This window comes from Talpa occidentalis, unplaced genomic scaffold (assembly GCF_014898055.3).
Source record: "Talpa occidentalis isolate TD23 unplaced genomic scaffold, MPIMG_talOcc4v2.1 talOcc4.6, whole genome shotgun sequence".
Classification (NCBI taxonomy): domain Eukaryota; kingdom Metazoa; phylum Chordata; class Mammalia; order Eulipotyphla; family Talpidae; genus Talpa; species Talpa occidentalis.
This window is the reverse complement of record NW_023604972.1, coordinates 79697084-79720556: the sequence shown is the minus strand read 5'-3', so window position 1 is coordinate 79720556 and position 23473 is coordinate 79697084. Positions and strand designations below refer to the sequence as shown.

Sequence of the window (23473 nt, the reverse complement as noted above, 5' to 3'; positions counted from 1 at the left end):
TTTAATATAACACTAAATTTTACTTGGAAAGTAAGTTATGCTTATAGCAAAGATGCTCAAGTTTTAGGCAGAAGGATTTACTCACCTGGGTTCAAAGTATATGGCTTTTGATTGCTAAGAGCAGAGACCTTTATATATTAGAGCCAGCTTTAACTACCAGTACACACACTTTTTTATTTCTCTTGTGTCATTTGAAAATAAACTTTCCATGGCCATATTTTTTGGATTGTATGTGGAATAATATATTTCTATATAAAGCTAATACTTTCAAAATAAGGAGAAATTTATTTTTGTCAAATATGATTATATGGAAATAAATAATAAGGAGCTCATTATTTTATTCAATGAAAATTCTTGACAGGCTACTATGTGCTAAACATTGTTGTGTATACTCTGAATACATGGATAAACAAGAAGAGCTCTGGGTGTGAAAAGCTTGAATTCTGTGAATATGTATGACATCAAATGGCATTAGATCAGTGCAGAAAGTTAATTCAGGTTAAGGACTTAGGGAGTATATAAATTTAAGGCATGAACCATGCAATTTTAATCCTGTTATCCTTAGCAACTGGGTATTAAGTTAAAACTACCATTTCTATTCCACATTTCAAGGAGGAATTTTTTATTCAGAAGTTCCCAGGAAAAATGAGATAGCCAAGCACATCAACTGAATAACTTTTAATTTTATACAGGGCTTTAAGTCTCTGAGTAGGTTGGGAGGTCCTTGAGAGGAACTATTAACATTTGGACAGAGATCAGGACAAATAAGGTGAAATGTGACTGAGGCCAAATGAGTAGTACTAAGTACATAGGAGTTTATGGCAGAAAATGAGCCATTCTGCCTCTGGTAATCAAGGAAGACTTCATGGAAGAGGTGACTTGTTCTGAACCTTGAAGATGAGACATTTCAACAGAAATGCTAAATGAACTATCCTTTCTCCCCCTCTGTACTACGGCATCTGAAAGTACAAAGTTAATTTTCTAATTATTCCTGAATCTTCAAGTTATCTTCATTAGCATAAAATTTACTGAAGAGCTACAGAATCAGCCTTCCCTTTTAGATGTGACTTCAGGCCTCAGTTCTATATAAGAATAGAAAGTTAAATGACTACCAGTTGCGTAAATGCTGACTGATTTAAAAATCACTAGTTACCATCACCTTCCTATAACATAACAGCCCCAGAGATGGGAGAGGCAGTAGAGACCCACCTGTTCCAAGTGGAATTGTTTCCTGGCCTTTCTAGCTAGTCTGGACTCTTTAAGTGACCAGGCTTAATCATTTTCCATGGCAGACTTGGCCAGGGTCTAGGATAATCCATCCTGTTGTTGAGTAGAATTCAGTACAGTGGCTTTGCCACAGATCAGCCTTCAATTCCTTTGTCTTTCTTCACTGGCATACAAAGAAATTCATTTTTTTGTGAACCTGAGTAAATTCTTCCATCAGTGCCCCTCATCTCTATGCATATATTACTCCCTTAAAGTAACCCTGGTGGCTAATTAGATACTATTTTTCTAGCCAGAAAATATGCCTTCCTTTCAACTTGTTCATTGCATATGATTCTGCTACAGAAACAATAACATCATGTAGTAAGACCCTGTAAGGTTTACGATTTATTCCCCTAAATCGTATACCCTCTGTATAAACCAGTATTACCTCAATAAAAAATATATATACATAAATAGAAAATACATTAAAAGTGTTTAATATCTATAGGTAAGTATTCATAGCTTAGGGTTTTATAGACCTACATAAAAGTCAGAGTTGACCAGATACTGCCTTTTAAAAAGTATTGCTTTATCCAGACAGCTTTTTTTCTTTTGAACAAACTATTTTTTATTCAAAGATAAATAAATAAACCAATCCCACCTTTGCTATATCAATAAAAAGACTAACACCTTATATACTTACTCCCTGGTTCCTTAGACATCTGTACCTATAAGTTGGGAGCAAAAATTTAAATTTATGTTTCCATTTGTATATATGGCAGGAACACTGTAGTGAATTCTGTTACGCCCAGATAAAATCTTAGGGTTTCACAATAGAAATGTTTTAAACTTCTCTTCTCCCAAGCTCCTTTAAAACAGTTTTGGAGTAGTACTGGGTATTTCTTTCTTAGAAAAAAATGTATATTTCCACATATATTTTCCATGTATTAGTCAGAAGAAAACATCAACTACATGATTTCAGTCTTTACAATGACTTAAGTGGAAACAGAATACACCAGTTAGGTTTTTCTTTTGTTTTGTTTTTGTTTTGTTTTTGTTTTGTTTTTTTTTTTCATAACTTACCTTACAGATCTGGGTCTGCTATTTACAGGAACTAGAAAAGGGGTATGTAGGGTCTCTTGCCCAACCCTAAAACACAAAGGTGCAGGGCAGTCATTGGAGAGGTATAAAATCTTCACCAGGGAGTTCTTTGGGCAGCTGAACATCCATCTCTGTGAAGCCACCTTCATGCAGGTGGGAAGGATGATGTACATTTATACTGACTGTTATGCTACTTGGAAAAGGAAACAGGAAAATAAATAAAGCCTCTCACCTTTCAAAGGTAGGCAATATAAAAGCATCATTGACAGTTCTAATAATATTTTGTGTTTTCCAAAGTGTTCATGTACATTCTCTGAAAACAGCAATCTTAAGTTACTTGATCCTTACATTAAATAAAGTGTTGGGGAGGTAGTCCACAGTTTTCAGATAATATAATACCTTACCTGAAAAATGATAAGATTAATGCCATATTCCACTGAGCTTATGGAGCTACTATGAGAGGTTAAAGAAAACTGAGGCCCCCACGGTGGAACAACTTGCTACATGCCATATTGATGGCATTAGAATTCATTTTCAAGATCCCAGTGTCACATTAGCTAGTACATTTTCCTAGGTGCCCTCATGTAAGGCCAGCAGAGATATTTAGGAAAAAATCTCATTTTAAATTCAAAGTAGCTCAAAATATGAAGAATATGATAAATTTAGAATAAGTAACATTACTAATCTTGTATCTCTTGACTTTTTTTTAAGACTCTGAACTTGCCTTGATGTACAATGACTCTTCTGTCTTGGAGAACCATCACTTGGCTGTGGGCTTTAAGTTGCTTCAGGAAGAAAACTGTGACATTTTCCAGAATTTGACCAAAAAGCAAAGACAATCATTAAGGAAAATGGTCATTGACATCGTAAGTAGCTGATAAAAGCAAAAAAGGAGAACCATGATACAAGTTTTAAAACATGAGATTAGTATCCAGCAAAAGGAATGGCATTTCAGAACCCATTGTCGCTCTTGATGTTCAAGAAGTGACCTCCCTGGTGCTGGCAGTGATGATCTGTGAAACATTTTTTACTTCTAGCAGTTTGGAACTAAGAATAATGACAGTTGACACTCATCATTCTAGGTTATTTTCTGAACTCCTCTGGTCTGGTGGCAGACAGAAAGGTGACTAACAGTAGCAGATGGCTATATGGTGATTTTTTTCCTTTTGAAAAATGGAAGGGAAAAAAAAAAAAACTTCGGCAGTAGGCAGTACCATTTAAAGAAAGATCTGTCACCTTACCCTTTTCTCCATGCATATTATTCACAGTGATTAAGAGACACAGGATAATCTCTGGTTATCACAAACTTAGTTATGTGAAACTTTGTATGCATAAAGAGCAATTATCTGTTTTAAATACACAAAAATTAACAAAATATTTTGTTTCTGAATTTTTCTGTGAGCATCCTTGAATCACTTCATCATGGTACAGTAATCACTTTCTGGGTCAAGAAACGGACAAAACTTCAAAAACTGCATAATGTCTTATCCATGAAGGCAACCTCCCTTTTTTCACCATGAAAGTGGTGAAAAAATGTGGCTTTTATCTGGGCTTCTAGAAAAGTTCACAGCACAGGGCAAGGTTCTGCCCCAGGAAGCAGTAAAGAGTGTGCATTCACTGCTGTTAGATGACAGCATTGTGTCCCATCTCTTCATGTACTCTGTTTAGTATTCTCACATGCAAATTATGCATCATTTTACTTGATATTTGTGTTTTAAGGTACTTGCAACTGATATGTCAAAACATATGAATCTACTGGCTGATTTGAAAACTATGGTTGAAACTAAGAAAGTGACAAGTTCTGGAGTTCTTCTTCTCGATAATTATTCTGATAGGATTCAGGTAAAGCATAACTCAAATTTGCTCTGTGTGTGTGTGTGTATGTACACATGTGTGCCTGCATGTCTAGTTTGGATAAGAGTTGTGTCTCCTTTTTCCCACCTTAAAATTTTAGTATTTGTAAGCAAGGATTTTATCCAAAGTCTTAATCTTAAAATTTAGCCAGATACAATCCTGTTGACTTTTCCATTTGCATATGTGTTTAAAAAATAAATTAGGGCCTCCCTGTTGGCGCAGCGGTTGAGCGCTGGGTTGCGAAGCTGCCCGCGGCCTCTGCGGCGCAGGTTCGATCCCCGGCTGCTCCCTGGCCACCGGAGGAGGGTCCCACATGGTGCGCAGACCTCTCCTGCCGCCCGCTGCTCCCCTCAGCAGTGTACTTCAGTCTGCCTGCTCTGCTCCCCGCTCTGGCTCTGGTGAATTCTCTCACCCTCCCGCACTTCTGACTGTACCCAGTGCTTGTATAAATAAATAAAAATAAATCTTTAAAAAAAAATAAATTAAAAAGCCCTAATATCCCACACCAGCCACTTGAAGCAGCTCTGAATTTCATCAACCATGCACATAAACAGTTTCTCTTATGATATTTAGATGTGGTAGAGGTGGCATAATTCGGGACTATTAATACTAAGTGTGAACCACACACAAGACACATGGTTGAGCTGTTTGGAATGAATCTTGCACTACATGTATTTTTAAGGGTCACAGTCATCCGATGTGAATTTCTAGTAAAAAAAAAAAAAAAAAGAGAGAGCGAACAGGTCTGAGTAGAGAAAGTGTTTGTCTGTTTTAGGTCCTTCAGAACATGGTGCATTGTGCAGACCTGAGCAACCCCACAAAGCCTCTCCAGCTGTACCGCCAGTGGACCGACCGCATCATGGAGGAGTTCTTCCGCCAAGGAGATCGAGAGAGGGAGCGGGGCATGGAGATAAGTCCCATGTGTGACAAGCACAATGCCTCTGTAGAAAAATCACAGGTGAGGCACAGCCACAAAGCTCCCAGAGAGACTAAAAGTACATCTTCAACATTACATTACTTAGCATACACATCACATGGTATTTTGTTGTGTCTTGAAATAACTTTGTGTTTGACAAGCTCCATTTCACATTAGTGTTCATAAACCAAGAAAACCTCTTCAATCATACATGCATTATGATATATTCATTAATTATGACTATATTCATGTGCATAGATTATTTTCATGTATCTGAAATCAGTTGTATAAATTCTTATTGACCATATAGCATCTGGATTCACTGAACTAATTGGCTATTCTAAAATAAAGCCCAGGTTTCAAGCCAAACTCTACCTTATAAACACTGGAGAGTTTTTAACATGATAAACATACTGTTGAACTAGGAGTTTTAGAAGCTAGTTTTCACCAGCTAGTAACAATACTTTTTGTATCATCTATTACATAGTAACTATTTTCCCAAACTAACATTAGTCGTTTTCTGTGAAATGTTATGCCTTCATATTATAGTTTATATATTTTTATATAAGTTAAATATATTACATATGTACGTTCATGTCAACTCCACATTCAAATTAGATGTATGTGTGAGATCTAGTTAATGTCACCATCATTTTAACTCCCAAGTCCTGTACTCAAATTGGGTGTTTTTTCTACCAGGTGGGCTTCATAGACTATATTGTTCACCCTCTTTGGGAGACATGGGCAGACCTTGTACATCCTGACGCCCAGGACATTTTGGACACTTTGGAGGACAATCGTGAATGGTACCAGAGCACAATTCCTCAGAGCCCCTCCCCAGCGCCTGATGACCAGGAGGAGGGCCGGCAGGGTCAAACCGAAAAGTTCCAGTTTGAACTAACTTTAGAGGAAGATGGCGAGTCAGACACGGAAAAGGACAGTGGAAGTCAGGTGGAAGAAGACACAAGCTGCAGTGACTCCAAGACTCTCTGTACTCAAGACTCGGAGTCCACAGAAATTCCACTTGATGAACAGGTGGAAGAGGAGGCGGTGGGAGAAGAGGAGGAAAGCCAGCCAGAAGCCTGTGTGATAGAAGATTGTTCTCCTGACACGTAACAGTGCAAAGACATTCACGCGCTCTCTTTTTTTTTTTTTTAAGTAGAAAATTGTTTCCAAAGTGCATGTCACATGCCACAACCATGGTCACACCTCACTGTCATCTGCCAGGACGTTTGTTGAACAAAACTGACCTTGACTACTCAGTCTGGCGCTCAGGAATATCGTAACCAGTTTTTCACCTCCATGACATCGGAGCAAAGAGGACATCTTTACGCACAGCATTTTAACAAGATTTCAGCTTGGTTGAGCTGATGAAGCAGAGAAAATCAACTCCAAAGTATTTTCAAGGGAGTGTGGCTCATCAGGCAGCCCAAAAAGTTGATGTGATTTGGGATACCTTTTTATTTGTTTGCAATATTTTCAGCAGAAAGAAGGCATTACATAGACACCGTGAACTAATGAATGAAATGACACAATGGGTCAGGAACAGGACACAGAGCGAATCTGTTACCATAGGCAGAGGATGAGCCACAGAAATTGCATCATTTTCTAATTTCAAGTCTTCCTGATACATGACTGAATAGTGTGGTTCAGTGAGCTGCACTGACCTCTACATTTTGTATGATATGTAAAACAGATTTTTTGTAGAGCTTACTTTTATTATTAAATGTACTGAGGTATTATATTTAAAAACCTATGTTCAGAACTTCATCTGCCACTGGTTATTTTTTTCTAAGGAGTAACTTGCAAGTTTTCAGTACAAATCTGTGCTACACTGGATAAATCTAATTTACAAATTTTACTTGCACCTTATAGTTCATAGCAATTAACTGATTTGTAGTAATTCATTGTTTTATATACCAATGACTTCCATATTTAAAAAAAAAAAATATGTTGCAGGAAACCCTACTTGTAGGTCTTCGTTTACTTTGCTTTTTGTTCCACCCTTTTCAGGTAAGCAGAGTTACTCTACACTGACATTTTTCTTCACAGTGTGCAAAGTGAATATTTGTTCAGTGATACTTTGATGCGCGTTTTGTCTTATGTGTCTTAAGCCTCATAGACACTTAATCATCAGTTGGTGTTGTCTGAAGCAAGTGAGAGATATATAAATACCCAGTAGCTAAAATGGTCAGTCTTTTTTAGATGTTTTCCTACTTAGTGTCTTCTGATAACTTTTTGCTGTGTCAGTGGACCCTCATTTCACAAGTGCATGTCTTTGTAATAACCCACACATTTCATGCTCATTTTTATTGTTTTCACAGCCAGTTAAAGTAAGAACAACTTGTTTCCCCTTGTGCTGCTTTTTTATTTAGCGTGTTTGAACCTCTGTCCACATTCGCTAGATGGGATCTTATCAAATATATCACCACCATTCTGACTGATAAAAAGAAACAGTTAAATTCGTTACCATACATTTTTTACCATGAGTTATACATAATAACTAGCTTTTTCTCTTGATTTTACAAGGAAAAGTTAACAGCTAGCTAGCTAGGTAATTTTTTAACAATATTAGCAAAATATATTACTCAACACCAATATAACTAATTCCCTTTTGTTTTCATGATTTCACCATGGGATTAAGAATTATATAACGGATATTCTTGAGAAGTGATTTTAAGTGTAGCAACTATTCTTTGTGGAAGCCACCTCACAAGCAGGGATTGAATTACCAGTTTTCATTCCTCCATAGGCATATGTGTAGAGCACTCCTTTAACTACACTGAGGTAGAGGAGTTGATGATGCCTCTGGCAGCATCAGAAGTCTGGTAAGGTAATGCTAAACTCTAAAATAATGGGAAGGAACATTCTGCCTGAATAAAAAATTATAGATCACTCTTGGCTGAATTTAGCACCAGGAACTATATTACCCTTTTAGAGATTAATTCCCAGTATTTACCTTCAATTGGCATTTTGGGGACATTTATTTAACTTGAACTTTCTTCCCGTTTCAGCTCTTAATAAAATGTTTCCCTTCTCTGTGAAGAGTTCAGAGCACAAGTGATCATTTTTATGTGACTATCCATGAATTAAAATAGAAACCAACAGTGGGTATGTGACCAAATGGAAAATAAATACAACAGTTAAGAAAAATTGTAATCCTGAAAAAAATATATCTGGGATATCTCAAGAAGCCTTTTGGGGTCTAATAACTAAATTACTATCAGTGACCCACACTGAAGATAATCCCTATTTCAATCCTCTCAATTCCTTAAAATCTTTGATGTAAAAAATAATTATCTCTGATCTTTTACATAGACCATAATAGGAATCAACTAAATATTAAGTTTCCACCTACACCTACCTCCTGTAAAAATCAGTCATCATTTAAATGTAGTCCTTTGTTTGGCCCAACTGGTTTCACAAGAACACTTGGAAACTTGTCTCTGTCTTAATTTTATACGTTCATGATGGAAGTCTAGAAGAAAAGATGAGGGGTGGGGTTTATTCCTTTGACCAAAATACTCTCATTCTCTCCCCTCTCTAACACTTGGTATTTTCCCCAAAGAGTGCCTAGAATCTTAATAATGAGGGAAAAATTACAAACAGCAATATGTTGCAAATGCAGACCTAAAAAGAGTTTATAACTGCACTGAAAAAAGAGAGGCTTTTCCCCCCAATTTTGTTTGTTTCTAATGGTCACTTGTGAAGATACCCACCAGTGGACAATCAAATGGTAGAAAAGGCATACTATCCAAGAGACAGGGACTAATGCACTGTACAATCTGCTTATCCTCTCCCTTCTTTCTCCTCTTGCCAAAGTGTGCTTCAGAATTTATTTTAAAAGACCATCCTCTTATAAATGGCTTTACATGTCCTAAAATGCCATGAGAAAATGCAATATCTGGGTACTGTATAAGGAAAAAATGTCCAAGTTTGTATAAAACCAGTACATTTCAGCTTGCAAGTTACTAAACAAATTCATGCTGTTTTACTTCTATTTTCTTTTACATCACTATAAATTCACAAGAAAATAATGTAGATAGAACAAATTGCAGACAAGGAAAAAAAAAAACTTGAATGAAATGGATTTTACAGAAAGCTTTATGATAATTTTTGAATGCATTATTTATTTTTTGTGCCATGCATTTTTTTTTCTCACCAAATGACCTTACCTGTAATACAGTCTTGTTTGTCTGTTTACAACCATGTATTTATTGTAATGTACATACTGTAATGTTAATTGTAAATTATCAGTTCATATTAAAACATCATCCCATGATGGGATGGTGTTGATATATTTGGAAACTCTTGGTGAGAGAATGAATGGTGTGTATACATACTCCTTGTACATTTTCTTTTCTCCTGTAATATAGTCTTGTCACCTTAGAGCTTGTTTATGGAAGATTCAAGAAAACTATAAAATACATAAAGATATATAAATTTAAAAAACATAGCTGCAGGTCTTTGGTCCCAGGGCTGTGCCTTAACTTTAATATTTTCTTCCTTTTTGCTGCATTTGAAAGTAAGGTAATGGTGAGGGCTAGGGCTGGGCATTTTACATCCAAGCTTTGATTGATTGTGTGCAGTAGCTGGATTTTACAAAACCACAATTTGTGGCACATTCTGAGACCCTTTTGAGAGACAAGCTTTCAAGTACTTCTTGCTATGCAGCAGCACTGCATATATGAAGGTGACTCCCCTATATGTTGCTCAAGAGCTCCCTCAGTTAGTTACATTTGATTGTTCTAACTTTGAAGTACTACTAGGAAGATATATTTTTGTCCAGTGAATATAAAAACTCTCTGGCTTCTAGACCACATGGACAATGAACTTGATTTGAGATTAACACCATAGTTCCCATGTTTTGGTTCATCATTTCTTCCTCAGTTAATAGTCATGTTAAGAGAATATATAAAATGAAATATGTAATTATTTTAACCCTGGAATCTTCAACTAAATTTCCTTGTGTATGTAAATTCACACATTTAAACACAGAAGTTTTAAACAGCACCAATTCACACAGCATAAAGTACTCACTGTTTTCTAGAATTTGTGCTTATAAAACTTACTATATTACTTTAGAATTTGAAAATTAAACTTTGCATGATGGCCAGCTCCCAAAAACTATGAAAAATCACTGTCAAATGATGTGGAAACCTGCCTCAGCTGCCCAGCCCTTGGAACATGTGACTTAGTGAAAGGAGAGATTCTTTTTCTAGGAAAAATGAACCTCCTATTATTTTGTTTTATTTTTTTGACACAAACTGTAGATTTTAGCAGCCCTGGGCCAAAGTAATTTGATTACTTTTGTTTTCAACAGTACAAAGGGGACACTATAATTATGAGAAACATCCTTACTGATTTTAGTTCTTGGTTTTCTTTCTTTGGATATGTTTTCAGAGTGGTAAATTGTGTGTGAGTATTACAAATGACAATTCTTTTAGTGGTTTCTTAGCCTCTCTTACAGCCCATGGGGATAGTACTGTACATCAATACCTTCATATGAAATTTTTATATGCAATGAAAATAAAAGCATGGGTTGATTCTGCCTATTTATGACTCGATCTTTACAAATAAAAGATTGTTCATTTAAAGTTATAGTTTAGTCAGCTCAGCTAAACTTCTGAGTAATGAAGATTGTTAAAGTGAAATGAAAAGAGAGTGACAGCCTAAGTTAGTACTGATATTCATCACTGAATGTAATCAAATTATGTAGTTAACATATTGCTATAGAAAAATTGCCACAATTATTTAGGTGGCCTATAACATTAAGCAAGGTGTTATTTAAACAGACTTGGGAAGTATCCGGAGGAAGATGGAGTTAAGGCCTTCTCTCTGGAGTGTACCTCACAAGACTGTCTTCTGATTCCATAGCACCTCATAGTTTACAGAGTCATACCCAACAAATAATTGCTAATGTCAGAATAACTATCATGTATCAGCATATTCAACTTAATAGAGGGGTCCCCTTCACAAGTGCCTCTCGCCATCATGCCTGTCCAGGGAGGCTGCCAGATACAAGTCCTGAATCTCTAGATTTGGATGTTGTCATATTGAACCATGCGAACGTGTTATGTGAAAAGCTCTGTTGTCTGAGAGTTGTTTTTCCTTTGTTCCTTCTTGTTAACCAAAAAACAGACTAAGTATCTAGCAGCAATCATTTGCCCAATCTGCAAGTCTGCTTTGCTACCAGGCTGCATAAATTAGAGAACCCAGCAGTCTCTCACTTTGCAACTGCCTAACACTTTGCTCATTTTCTCCCTAGCACTGATAGTTTATGGTTTTTTGTTTTTGTTTTGTTTTTTTTTTTTTTTTTTGCTGTTCATTTACAGCATCTGGGAAGGGAGAGACAGAAACAGACAGGCTGTTCCTCTGCTGTCACAGTGGGTCAGAGTGAGGATAGCTTCGGACTCCAGTCCTCACTGCATCAGGGGCTCAAGGGCTGGAGAAGGAAGCCAAGGATAGCTATAGTCCAGGCAATGGTCCACAATAAAAGAGTGCTTAAGAAGCAGGCACTTGTTTTTTAAAGCCATATGTGGTGTTACTTTATACCCTAGTCAAAGAGTATCATTACAGTCTAAAAATAATGTCTGGGATCAGTAATTGAAATCCCTAATGGGTGTCTGAAAAAATTGAAAACAAGGACACAAGAACAAAAGTGAAGGCAGGTAGGTGGAGCTTCCACTGCCACAGCATCCAAAAACAGTGACTATACCTCCTATTTCCACAGGGTAGTGTTCATAGTCCTTAGCATCATACATGAGGTCTTCAAGAGCTTGGTTGGGTAAATCTTCCTCACTCTTCTCATCAACCATGAGCAAATACCCCTATGCCTTAGGGTATATGGTGCTTTTACATCTTGTGTATGATCATTTCTCTGTTGGGAAACAAATCATTTATCTAGATGTAATTAAGTATAATCTGGAAAGTTGTTTCCACTAGTGTTATTAAAAAATTAATTTTATTTATGTAAAGGCAGGAATGGACACAGTGCAGGTTTTCTGATCCCATGCAGACCGGGTAAAGGAGGAGTCAGAGTCCTCAGTAGTTTTGCAGGTTTTTTATTGGGGTTCACCAGGCATATGGCAGGCAGGGATCCTGGCTGGGGGGCTGGGAGGCCTGCCAGCCCCCAGCAAGTCTTCACTCTATCTGGGCTCTCTAGCGTTTGTTCTGCTGCTTCTCGGCTTCTCTTTCAGCTTCTGCTTCAGCTTCTACTGCTGCTGCTGGCGTCCCCGTGACGCCGCCCTTAAAAGCACTGTCTCAGCTCAGCTGAATCCCATCTACCTATGCCCACACCCTATTCCAGGTGCCCGCCATCAGGCATGCATTCAGGACAAGGATCCATCATCTATCCTGATGGCGGAAGGGCAGAAAAGCCTGATATTTTCTTTACCCTACAATTTAGAAATAGTCTAGATGTTCAAAAAATATTCATCATTAACTTATTTCAGTATACCTTTAAGGTTTCAAGTTATCAGAAAGATTTTGCAAATAATTTTTAAGCAGACATACCATGAAACATTTATTGTTGAAAAGGGGCTTAGGTGGTGGGCAAGAGAAACTAGCCCTCTAAACAAGGTGTTATAAGCCCACATTACCTCAGTAAGCAATAAAAATAAAGACCATCTATAAACTTTTATCCTACTGACATCTATTTAATTTACTTGGTTTTTAACAATTGTTTTAGCTTGCTCATGGAAAATTTGTGAGACTTTAAACCTCCATATAAAAGTTGCATGCCTGCATTGTGTATAATACTGATGGTTCTAAAGACATGTCTGCTTTAATTAAACCACCATGCTTTAACCTTTATTTACTAAAGGTGAACCAACCTCTAACCATAGAGCTACTTAAAAAAAAAAAAAATCCTTTCAAATATCTTGTCAGATATCAGCTGGGACAGACTAAATATTCCTAGCAGAATCCAGCACCATACCATGGACACAAAAGGTTGCAAAGGATATTACTCTCCTAAGACCCAGAGCCGCTCTTACTGATTACCCACAGAAACACAGGTTTAGACAATTTTAATTACTGGCAACAGGTAAGCCCTTGCAGCAAATAGCGTGCAGCCCACATTCCGGTCCGGCTGTGTCCGGCAGTGTTTGGGGCCCCAGCCTCACAGTTGAGCGGCCCGCGAGCCCCCTGCAAACAGAAAGCCAAGATAAATTCTCTGGACACAAAAGGAGACCTGCAGAAAGACAGTATCGGTTCCTGGGAGGGAAAAGGCCAACACCCAGTGGGGGTCTGCATTTGGAAAGGTAGGACAACATGAAATTTTACCTTCCTCTCTAACGGACTCTGCAAAGTTACCGGGAGCAAACTAAGAATTCTTAGCCGTCAAGGGCTTCTCCAAGTGTGACCAGGTTCTACCTGAGGCTCCAAAGAAAGTGGGTTGAAAGTAGAGCATGTAGGCCTGGTACCTACCAGAATTTGACAAGGTTTTGTGTTCATTTTAATTTTAGATTTCCCTTGTTTAAGGGAATAAATAACTGGTAGCAGTTTACTGGAGAATCCCTGGGAATCCCCTCATGCTTTGGCCGGGTGGAGCATTGGGGTGTTTGAGTTGATGTGGAAAGATTTGACAGAACCATGGGGGGGGGGGGGGGGGGGGGGAGAGAGAGAGAGAGAGAGAGAGAGAGAGAGAGAGAGAGAGAGAGAGAGAGAGAGAGAGTATTCCCCTTCCCCCCCCCCCCCCAGTGTGCCTGGTAGATTGTAAATGAAATGCTGTTTTCTGAGGATGGACTCCTAGGAGTGTGTGATGGGGAAGCCCAGGTGTTTTAGGTTTTTGGCTTCAGAGCTGTTGCAGCTGTAAGGTTACAGCTTGATGGACTTTTATTTATGGACTTTGGTTTTTGCAGAAGATTAGTGAGTACTCAGGTAAAGGCAGAAAGAGGAGAATAATGGGAGTCTTGGACGTCCGTTTTATAGTTTTGTTTCACGTACCTCATAATTTTGCAATGGAATTCTTCAAAGACGCTACTTTGGAATTTGATTTTATGTAGCCTTCAACTTCCCAGGTGAAATCAGTATCTACTCTTTTGGTCGATTTGAGAATCCTTGCCTTCAAGTGCTTTTCTTAAATGATTGATCTTACCTAATTGGAACATCCCCAAGATGAGAATTGTAATTCTAGCTTGTCTTAGTAGGATTTTCCCTTTTTTTTTTTTAAAGATTTATTTATTTATACATACAAGAGCTGGGGTACAGGCCAGAGATGCGGGGTGGGGGGAGGGTGAGAGGATTCACCAGAGATGTTGGAAAACAGAACGGGCGGATTGACTGAAATACACTGCTGAGGGGAGCAGTGGGGGAGACAGGAGAGTTCTGCCTCGCCATGTGGGTTGCTTCCTGGCCAGGCGGGGATCGAACTCATGCTGCAGAGGCTGTGGATTGCTTCATAGTGTTGTGCTGTGGTGCTTAACCCCTTGCACCACCAGGAACCCCCCCCTTTTTTTTTTAACCTATTTACAACATCCGAGACCAGTCCTTAAAATAAGTTGGTGTGCTGGGAGGTGGTGTGCTCAGTCCTCAGAAACTTGATGTTTTATTATTTTTTTTCATTAATTCCTTCGTATTTTGTTGACATTTTTCTTTTTTAATTATAAATTTTATTTTTATATTCCCCATACAATTGCGACCCCCTTGTTTTGACCCCAATCCCTCCCCTCCCCGCCCCCCACCCCCCATAGAGTGTCTCTGGTTCATAGTTTTTTGTTGATTTTGATTTTTACTTTCTTATAGTTATTCTTTTTCCTGGTCCCTTATTTAAGTTTTCTAGATTCCTGCTATGAGTGAGACCATCCGGTATTTATTATTTTAACGAAGCCATGTGTCTCTTCAAAGTTACGTAATACCTAATAGTGTTATGCTGAGTTGGGATTGTATGATGTTTTGCAGCATACCTTTTCACCAAAAGCTATGAAAAAAATGATTAATGAAGGCAATTTAGGTGATACAAACTTTAGTACTTCATGAAGTAAATAGTCTCCTTTCAAAAAACTGCCAAATGGGGCAGAAGGCAAGGAACTTTCACTGGATAAGAAAACAAGACAAATATAAAATTTTTGAGTGGAGGTGGGGGTCACCTAGTAACCCTGTTTATTTGGCATGAGACGGTCCAAGGCTAGCTTGGTGTTGGGGCTGGCTGAGGAGATAGGCCTCTTTTCCACTCAAGTGGAGCATTTGTGGGGACTAATACTAAATTTCTGTTTGCTGTCACCTCCATTTAGGCTGAGAAATGTATTTCAACAGTATTTTGTACATTCCCCCTTCATGGCTTTTTCCTAGTGTATTGCAGTTCTATCTTTTACTTTCTGTTTCTCACTAGATTGTGAGATTTTTGAAAGCAGTGTGTGTGTGTGTATTTGTTTTGCCCTAGCTAGTAAAGATTAAGTTAATATTTGACAATTCTTTCCCCTCTAACATCAGTACTTTTCAAAATTGGTTCTTGCAGCTGACATCAGAATTAACTAGGATCTTGTTAGAAATACAAACTATCAAGTCCCAACTCTAGGGTAGGCCTAGAACCTCTAGGGGTGGGCCCCAGAATCTGTGTGTCACAAATTCTCTTGTTAGTCTTATGTATCATGAAGTTTGAGGAACACCATGCAGGACTTCATGGAGCTGTCTTTTCCCTCTTTTGGTTTTACAAAAAAATTGAATGTTACAATCTCAACTGCAGTTCTGATTCATTGTATTTAATCAAAGGGATGCAGCTTACTGAAGTTGTAACAGGTGACCAGGTAAACTGACAACTGGAGAAGAGTAGAGCCACATGTTTGATCAGTTTCCATTAGGCAAGAAAGGGGTGGTGAAGCCATCTACTGGCTCCTTTCAGCAGCAGGAGAAAACTGGGATTGGTTATTACTATCGGGGCATTCATAAGCTGCTTAGGATTTCTGTACCCAGTTTCAGTGTTATAGGGAATATATTCCCGTACATCAGTTAGCAGTTCTCCAACAACAGCTGAGTGTCCTACATTTTGATTCTGACACAGTCTAACCCAAGCTGGCATCAGATTCCACAGTCCCACAAAGCTGCCCCCACCACCCTATTTCACACGTCAGTTGTAAGCCCAGGTGGTCACTTATATTTCTGACTGACCAACTCTAGATTGGAGGTTCGAAATGATGCCACACTCCTCGGGTTTAGTTGGTTGGAGTGGTTCACAGAACTCAAGTAATTTACTTTTCAGGTCCACCAGTTTATTATAAGGAGAGCTCAGGAGCACTCAGTTGGAAGAGATGCATAGCGCAAGGCATGAGCAGATGACTCTCCATAAATCTCAGTGTTCACCACCCTGGCTGGAATATCTCTGAATCTTGAGGGTTCTGAATATCTTTGAGCCTTGAGGCTCAACCCCTTCTTCCCTGGAGGCCACAGGGAGTAGAAATAAAAGTCCCAACCTTCTTATCAGTACTTGGTTCCCCTGGCAACCACCTGCCCCCCCCATAGGTGTTTTCCAAGTCACTATTAACATAAAGTTGACATCTTTATCCTTCTTTTAAGAAATTCTAAGGGTTTAGGAGCTCTATGCCAGAAATGGGTACAAAGGACAAATGTATATTTCATACATCACAGGTGGAAAATGTAATATTAAAATGTCATTTCAAGGAGAGAAGAGATAAAAGAAAATCAAACGCATTTTCTCTCTGCAAGGTCAAAAGTGTATAGACAGGAACCAGGCACCTTGGCAGTGTTCAGCTGCCCCCTGGGGCTCTCTCAGTCACACAGCCTGATGCCTCTCTGCTGAATCTCTTGGCTGCCCCTTGTGAGGCAGTAGCCAGAGCAGGAGACAGCACATCTTACTGTGTCCCTTCTTTCGGCTTCGCTTTCTTTCCTTTCTCTTCAGGCAACTCTGGGAAACCGCTTCACTCTTACAAAGGGAGAAAAGGAAGGGACAGCGTCTCTTCAGGTTTCTGGAAATTGCTCCATGGGCTGGCATTTTCTTGACACCATGAGAGGAATTATCTAACACACACCTAACATGCTGAGGATGGCAGAACAAACAAACCTGAATCTGAAGATGTTTTTGAGCTGCTGAAATAATCAGGCCAACATCTAAACAAATTATGTAAGATAATGACTAGTTCTTATAATTTAAGCCATTCTAGTTGCACCTTCTATTACTTGCCGATGATAGACTCCTGATACACCCACTACCTGTTCCAACAACATCCAGTGAGTCTGAGCTGCAGGTGGGAGTAGAAGTACCTAGCACAGTAGAAAAACTGAGCTTTTGGCCCCAAATCAAGCAAGTGATTTAGGGCACATTAATTAATCTCTGAATCCTATTTTAAACTTGGGAATTAGGATATTAGAATCTGTTGGCAACTACTTCAGATGAAAGTAAATGAATTTCTAAAAGTTTATCTCAAACAAATCTCCCTACAAACTTTAGACAGCCTTTTACAAGCTACAGCTCGTAATCCCTGAATTGGTAATAAAGTCAAAAAATAGTTGCAATGACCACTAAACACTAGAAGAACTGAACTAGAATAGAAATTACCACTGTGTGTCACACACAATAAGAGTAAGTTTAGTTTTCTGAAATCATCGTTTCATTTACATGTGTGCACACTTGTAAGTATTTCCATGTGTGTGAATAAATTTTCAGGTAAAATATATTTATTCAATTATGCCAAAAAAAATTACAATGCATGAATTTTGAGCAAACTTAACACCAGACATGACCAGAGGAACCTAGGTCTCTTACTGAACTCCACCCTTGCCAGTTTTCTTTCCTTTCATACCTCCAAAATGTTTTCAAAGACAAAAATTGTTCGTAAAGGGAGGGCTAAGAGAATCACGAGGGGCATCCTAGATGGTTTAGGATGGCATGATGGAGCAGTCAAGTTAACATAAAATTAGCCCTCACACCTGGCTTTAGAGAACCAGCACTTGCCTAAGAGTAGATTGAAGACGTAGCCTGCCAGGTAATCAGTGTCAGAGCAGACCGATGGTAGTAACGCTTGGGAATACTGCTTGGAAGTCTCAGCTGAAAATTGACACCTGGATTATCAACAACTTGAAATTGGGATACGCACTTTAGACCTGCCTGTATCTTGAACTGTACCTGGTCCAGTTCTGGTTAAATAAGCCACTCATGTCTGTGTAATCATCCATTGCAAACTTTTCAGACTGTAGATATATTTCCTTTATCTCATTATGATTCTCTTCTGAATCATGGGCATTATCTTCAAGTGAATTGTGGTGGTGTTTCATGTTTCCTGAGAAGAGACAGGGAATGAGGAGAGGTGACCCAGGACCCTTGTGATATGAGAGGATCCTTCTGTCCCAGCCCCCAGGAGAAACTTGCTTGCTTTGGGGATAGATAGCTTTGCTGCATTTTGTGAGTGCAAGAGACTGTTTTATTTTCTTACTCCCTTATTACTAAAATACACCCTAAAGAAATATAGAGAAAAGGAGAAAGAATTTTTCAGTTCCGCCTCCTGCCTACACACAGGAGGAGACACCTCAGTAGAAGTGGGCCTTGTTCACTGTCTCCTTTAGACACCCTGAGACTCAAGTGTGTGTAAAAGGCAAAACTAAAAGCAATAATTACCCTAGATATGGGAGCCACGTCAAGGCACACAGTCCCCTTCAACGTTTTCATGGCATCCCTCTTCTCCCATCCCCATCGCCCCCTTACCCAAAGGGAGTTGCTCTTCTGTCCAATGAAAATAATAGAGCAGGATGTTTTCAAATATGCAGGTTCAGTTCTGTTTTTTTATATGCCTTTTAATAGGCAAGGGGGGAAGATTAGAAAAAAAAAAAATTAGCTAATTCATACTTACCTGGGAGAGAAATAGAAACTTGAACAGCAGAGAGAAGGGAAACTGAGCAAGAGCTCTCTACTAAGCACTGTGCTAAGTGCCTCCCCAAACTGGGAGTTGATTCTTCTTTTTTGAGGAGCTTTCAGTTCCATGGAAAAAGATTTTGGGGAGGAAGGATCAGGGAGGAGCATAGTGAGCTGCAGGCTGTGTCACACCCTCTGCTTTCTCGTGTAAATTTTACACAAACCCAATGTTCCCTCCATTTTACATTTTACAGAGATGTCAAGGCAGACTGAGGAGATAAAGTCACTGATTCAAAATGTCAGAGCTGGTATTTGAACTTTAAGCCTGTTTGTGTCTATAATGACCTGGATCCCCTGGGCAGGAGGATATGGACCCTGGTTGTTGCTCAATTTCTTTGTGTCGGTTTGTACACATCTTTTCTTTTATGAAAGGCTTACATTAGAACCTGTTTTCACCAACTGAAATCTCCTCAGACTTTGAAGAGGATTTTCACTTTCACAATATAAGGTAAAAAGCAAAAATAGTGTTCAGCATGACTTTTGCAGCAGCCATTTTAGTGGCAGGGCACACGGGCAGCAGTGGGGGTGGCCCTGCCATGCTCCTTCCCCAGGAGCGGCTTCAAACAAGAGGTGTATTTATCACGTCATCCCTGCTTTTACCATTCGTTAGTGCAATTTTAGGTTTTGTGTCTCACTTGGCATGGTTTGGTCAGTTATTTTTTGGATTCAAGAATGCTCAACATTTTTCCATGTACATCAGTGGTAATTGCTTCTCTTTGCATCATTTCAGCTTAAAATTTTCACGGGACACTATTCATGCATAGCAAGAGAAAACTGTATTTTCTATACATTATTACCATAGCCCTATACAGATAACTCACTTTCTTCCTCCTTTCTCTTCCTCCTCTCTTGTTTTAGAAATACAAGTGAAGTGCAAAGATATCAAAAAATAAACCAACCTGTGGCCTCAATAAATAGCAGATCAGGGTTTTTTAACCTACATTGGCTGACTTTTAACTAAGCCTTTAACATGTACACATACACGTGTGTATTTAAAATACTTTTATTTCCATGTTTGAGGCCGGTCATGTAAAGGTAAACACAGAATATTTTAGCAGTTCACTTTCCTTAGTTCTGTTCATTCTAAAATGTTTTGCAGAAGGTTTTTTTTTTTTTTTTTTTTTTTTGTAGCAGCCAGTGTCATCTATGTTCTTGAAGCTGCTGAAAATCAAGTGTGTTCAGCACTTACACAATGATTCTCACATTGAGGAGAATTTTTTACTAAGATTAGAAGGGGTGGTATTTTATAATATACTTGCCAGTCCTAAAACTCTAAAAGAGAAAGAAGAGAACAAGCTTTTTGTTGTTGTTGTTGTTATAACACATACGCTAATAAGCAGTGGGGTTTAAAAGACACCTCACCTCATGAGGAAGGCCCTCCTAGACGTGGTCCCTCTGTTGGCACTTTTCTCTCCCTTTCCAGATAGCCTTAAGGAGAAAGGGAAAGTTCCCTAAGAACATTTTGTGATTTCTTGCCTGTGGTTTTGCTTAGATGTGTGGCACATGTGACCTAGGTGAACTCTTATATTCATAAGAGAAATCCAAGTGCTTCTTCCACCCATGTAGACCTCAAGGGAACTTCTAAGTTTAGTTCTGCTGAAACAAGGGCCAAGTCATTCTGCCAGAATCATGCCCAGACCTGCCCTTGAGTTAGGTAAGCTTTTGAGAAAAGAGAGAGTTCACGGACTTACTGCTGGCCTCCAGTCTGCAGAGTGTCTCCCTCCCCACCCCACCCCGGATTTATATATTTATTTATTCATTTATTATTTTATATATTTTTACATCATTTTTAATTTTTTTACAACGTATGCATTTTCATCTTGGTTATAGTCCCCGTAATACTCCCAAGACACTCCTACAGGGAGGGGGAAGGGAGTCTTAAAGTGTCTTAAAGTGGTGGCTGCCATGGGGCAGGGGGCAGGGTGCAGAGAGCATTTCCCCAAGGGCAATCCAAAGTCCTGCTCTTAGCACCCTGCTCTAGTGCCGCCACCAGGCAGGGGGTCTTTGTGGAGTAATTGGGTTACTCAGCAACTCAGAGTAACTCAGACTGGAAGGGACTGGAAGTTATCAAGGTCCTGACTGAGACAAGATACTGTCTTGGGGTGCGTCCCCTTGGGCATAATCTTCAACTAATCTCAGTTACAGTTTTCTTTTTGTAAGAGCTATCTCGCTTGGTTGTTTTATTTATTAACTATTTGTTTTAATATTGTAGAAACAATACAAATAGTTTAGAAAATCAAATTCTTAGATGGGGCTGCCATAGCAGAACACCACAACCGGTGTGACTTAAACAGCAGAAACTGCACATGCAGTCACACCCTGCAGTGCTAAGGTTAGGATTTCAATATACTGATTTGGGGAGGGACACAGTTTAGCCCATAATCACCAACATAAGGAAATCCTTCTCTTCATACGAGGTTCCTACCTGCCACCAGCCCAGGCCTCCTTTGATTTTTTTCCTTCCTGTCATACGCACTGCTCTATTTATAAATGACTCATTTGTGCTGCTATTTCTTGCTTTTCTGATTTCAAATATAATCTGACTTTTACTCTGATAGATGAGGATTTTCCCTCAGATCCCATCTCTACATGCTTTCCTCAAGTCACCGTCTAGACTATCATATCTTGGACTAGATTGTTATTAAAAGTTTGCACAGTTGTAGTTATGTGAAAAAGCAATTATGGTCAATTTATGCAGTTTTTTAGAATTATATTTCCATTTTTATATAGCTTCTTTCCTGGAGATGATCATTACTTGAATTTTTGTTGATTTAGTTTTAAACTTCCTTCTCACTTCTCAACCCCTGCTGGCCAACCAGAGCCCTCTGCTCCTTTCAGGGTGTTGGACCACACCAGAGAGTCCAACTTCCACTATCTCACCTTCCTGCCCCTTCTGGGAGGGTCATATTCTAGGTCTTCGCTTTGTGATCTCCGGTGCCCTCCTGAAGTGCCCCTTCCCCTCTTACTATATTGGATCTTCTGTTTCCTGGGTCCTTGTTTTCTGTTGTCTTGGCTCCTATGTCATTTTGCTTACTTTGGTGTAGTTCCTGAGCTAGTGACCTCCTGAGAAAAGGAACATAGGAGAGAAATTTTATATGACTTTGAATATGAAATGTTATCATTTCCCCTGCTATTTGTATGAAAGTTGAAAAGAGAATTCTGTGCTGGAAAGGATTTTCTCACATCTTTTCAGACACATTAATTTCCTGTGCTGGTATTGAGACAGCTACTGTCAATCTGATCCTTATATTCTATGCATCACCTACTTTTTGATTGGTGTTATATTGTGTTTTGTTTTGTTTTGTTTCATTTTCTTGAAGAATTTAAAATTTTCTCTTTGTTCCATGTCAAGCAGTCTTTTTTCAGAACCAACCCATAGCCCCACTTCCATAGGCTCTGGATTCTCTAGTTTCTGAAACTTTCTGGGATTTTTGAGTAAATCAACTTATTGCTGGATCTCTCTTATTCTGGGCTGAGGTTTTGTAAATTTTGTTCCCAGAGCAATTACTGCCTATGCATCTCCTTCCAGCTTCTACAGTGTTTTGTCATCTCCTCTCTCATTCTATTTGTCCATTATAGTTTTATCCCTTTAAGAAAATCCTTTTTTTATGGAAAAACATAAATGATGCATATGCAATACCACATGTGTAAGTTGAAGTTCCTCTAAGAATTATGAAAATTAGAAACTACATATATTTATTTAAAACCTCTTGGCATATGTAGTACCTCTTTTATAATAGGCACTCAAAAATAATATTTATGTATGTATATATGTGTAGGAGAAGGCTAACATGGATTTAAACACATTCAGGAATATATGAGGCCCAGACAAGATGGACCTGCAGGCAATCTTAGCAACATTTAAAAGCATTTTAAGAAAAAGGCGATTCATGTAATGATTCAGTAATGAATCCTCAGAGCAAGAAGCACTTCTGAACATATCATGGTCTCTTCTGTTGTTAGATTTTGCCTTTCCCAGCCCCCTGAATTTGTGCCTACATCCTTGCTAGAGAAAAGTCCGTAAATAGGAATGTATCAGACTTTGGTTTCATCTCAGCATATGACTATAGACTGCTACTCAGTTGTGGACTTTCAAAAGCCCACTTCAGTATCATTTCTGGCATCATGAGACCAATACTTTTGTAATTATGTATCTAATTAGGGTAACCGCACTAGCTAGATAAATGTGGCATATAATTAAAGATAGCATTGATATCTGCACACTGTCTTTCAAATAAAACTTGGAGATAAAGATTGTTCTGTGTGAGAAGTGTTGGCCCTAATGAAGACTAGGAAAAGATTTAGAATATTAGCTGAACTTACTGAAAAGACACTCAGAGAAAGTGGTGTTGGATTTTAAATGTACTGAATGAAGATCATAATTCAAGGCTGGGCAAACTGATTAGATGTTCACATTCATAAGAGCTGATAATTAAAATGGTGTGAGCTCTGTCATACTTAGGGGAAGTTGTACTTAGAGAAAACAAAGAATTAAAGGAAACATGCCAAAAGTTAGTGTGAAAAGAATCAGC

At 38.7% G+C, this 23473-nt stretch overlaps 1 protein-coding gene across 7 annotated transcripts in view; it reads left to right on the top strand.

Moving 5' to 3' along the window:
• The window catches only part of LOC119260262 (cAMP-specific 3',5'-cyclic phosphodiesterase 4D), an 832289-nt gene extending 825450 nt beyond the window's left edge, over positions 1–6839 (top strand). For all 7 annotated transcript variants that reach the window (XM_054687942.1, XM_037529220.2, XM_054687944.1 and 4 more), the window contains 4 exons: positions 3019–3173; positions 4027–4149; positions 4937–5119; positions 5777–6839. In XM_054687942.1, the coding sequence (XP_054543917.1) occupies positions 3019–3173; positions 4027–4149; positions 4937–5119; positions 5777–6193 (878 nt within the window). In that variant the 3' untranslated portion in view covers positions 6194–6839. The remainder of the gene's footprint in view (positions 1–3018; positions 3174–4026; positions 4150–4936; positions 5120–5776) is intronic.
• The last annotated feature ends 16634 nt before the right edge of the window (positions 6840–23473 follow it).